Source organism: Austrofundulus limnaeus, unplaced genomic scaffold, assembly GCF_001266775.1.
Source record: "Austrofundulus limnaeus strain Quisiro unplaced genomic scaffold, Austrofundulus_limnaeus-1.0 Scaffold280, whole genome shotgun sequence".
In the NCBI taxonomy this organism is placed as follows: Eukaryota; Metazoa; Chordata; class Actinopteri; order Cyprinodontiformes; family Rivulidae; genus Austrofundulus; species Austrofundulus limnaeus.
This window is the reverse complement of record NW_013952682.1, coordinates 755,747-757,675: the sequence shown is the minus strand read 5'-3', so window position 1 is coordinate 757,675 and position 1,929 is coordinate 755,747. Positions and strand designations below refer to the sequence as shown.

The window sequence follows — 1,929 nt, the reverse complement described above, 5'->3', positions numbered from 1 at the left end:
ATGTAATTAATTCAGAAAATCTTTTCAGGACCCCACCTTGAAGTTTCGGGACCCCACTTTGGGTCCCGACCCCAACTTTGGGAAACGCTGGTCTAAAGCTAATGTTAGCGCTGAGTGTCACCTGGATGTAAATATACGGCAAGCCAGGAGTGACAAAATATATAAACGTGTTTCAGACACTTAAAACAAGACTCCATGAGGAAGATGGATCTGTGAATCGATTTTCACAAATTTAAATTAAATCAATCCAAGATTTATTTATTTATTTATTTATACCCAGCCCTAATGATGTCATTGTTTAGATGATGGAAAACTGTGGAGAAAAGTTCATCCTGTTTGTTTTTTTTATCTGAACTTCTGTTTCCTGGTTTAATTCGAAGTCGGACATAAAACCTGACAGGTGTGTGTTTTCTGTTCCCAGGCAGGTATGCCAGACCCACCTGTCATGTCTGCCGACCTGATCGAGCAGAAAGCCAGAGAGCGCCACTTCCTGGAGCAGCTWCTAGATGGGAGGAAGCTGGAGAACTACAAGATCCCTGTTCCCATCAAAGCTGAGCTCAGGAAGTACCAGCAGGTAAGTGGAGTGGTGTAAACAAACGAAAAGGTCCAGCCAGTCCAGCGGGGGTGCAACAGACAGACCGTCTGCTTTTAAAGAGCTTTAAACAGTGAAGGAGTTGATTTTATGACTCTTTGATTCCTCCGTTATTAATCTCATCTTGTGTTTTCAGGATGGAGTGAACTGGTTGGCCTTTCTGAACAAATATAAGCTGCATGGGATACTGTGTGATGACATGGGTCTGGGAAAGACGCTGCAGTCCATCTGCATCCTGGCAGGAGATCACTACCTCAGGTACCGAGTCTGAGCTGCACCTTCACCAAGACGCTTGTCTTTTTAATGCCCACAGTGAATCTAAACAACAAATCATAATAATAATAACTTGAGACGGATTAATTCATATTGTTCTAAATATTCAGCTAGATTTGAAGAGATGAATTGTGGAGAGACGTTCAAAATACAAATAATGTCACTAATGAAGTATTAATAAATATTCCNTCTTTTTCACCAGTAGAAACAGACGGTTGTTGATCACGTGACTCCTGTGATGTGAAAAAAGTGTTTCCATTGCAGTTTTGTGAAAAACACCAGTTTCAATACGACTGAAAAATCACCTCATCCTAGTGCAAAAACATTTTGTTGAAAAACTTACTTTTTTTTGGAAATTGACGTGTTTCCATTGAGCAAATTTATTTTCTAAATTCTAATTTGCGCATTTTCATGGTCAATGGAAACGCAGCTACAAAACACATTATCACTTTTTTCTCTTCAACATAAACAACAGGTTTTAAGGACAAACTTTTAAATTAAACTGTTTAATCTTGAAGGAAAACGGTTACACGTTAAAAGGTTTTCAAGTAAAAAGGAATTGCAGGTGACAGTGTTTGATTTTTAAGAATTTGTAATGTTTCTGTTAGCTTATTAAAACTTATTACTTAAACCTAAACAAATACAACATGTCATCACTGTGGATTTCATTAAGACGTTTCTTAAAGTTTAAAAATAATAATATTGGTAACAAAACTAAATGATTTTGTTAGAATGTGGTCTTTAACACATTTAAACATGCTGTGAACAGTTCAGTCAGATGTTTACAAACTGTAGTTTTGGTTCGAGCTCCTAAYGAGCCGCTCGTCTCTTAGTTTTCTSTAYGACGTAGGAGCACAAGTCTTTACAAACTAAAGTCACCRTGGTCTCTGTTGTCTTTAAGTTCTGCTGAGAATCACCTCTAACGTTACGGATTCCTTAGTTTCTGTTGTTTTGATCCAGACAACTTATCTAAAGCAGTGGTTCCCAAACTTTTTGTCTTCTGACCCACAAAATATTCATGGCAAAAACTTGTGACCCCAAATATTACTGTCTGAGTACATGAA

The 1,929-nt window shown here is 37.8% G+C and overlaps 1 protein-coding gene across 1 annotated transcript in view; it reads left to right on the top strand.

The window, feature by feature from the left end:
* The window catches only part of btaf1 (BTAF1 RNA polymerase II, B-TFIID transcription factor-associated), a gene marked incomplete in the record, with an annotated part of 37,220 nt that overhangs the window by 24,268 nt on the left and 11,023 nt on the right, over nucleotides 1-1,929 (top strand). The window contains 2 exon segments of the mRNA XM_014021164.1: nucleotides 422-574; nucleotides 729-850. Of these exon segments, the coding sequence (XP_013876618.1) occupies nucleotides 422-574; nucleotides 729-850 (275 nt within the window).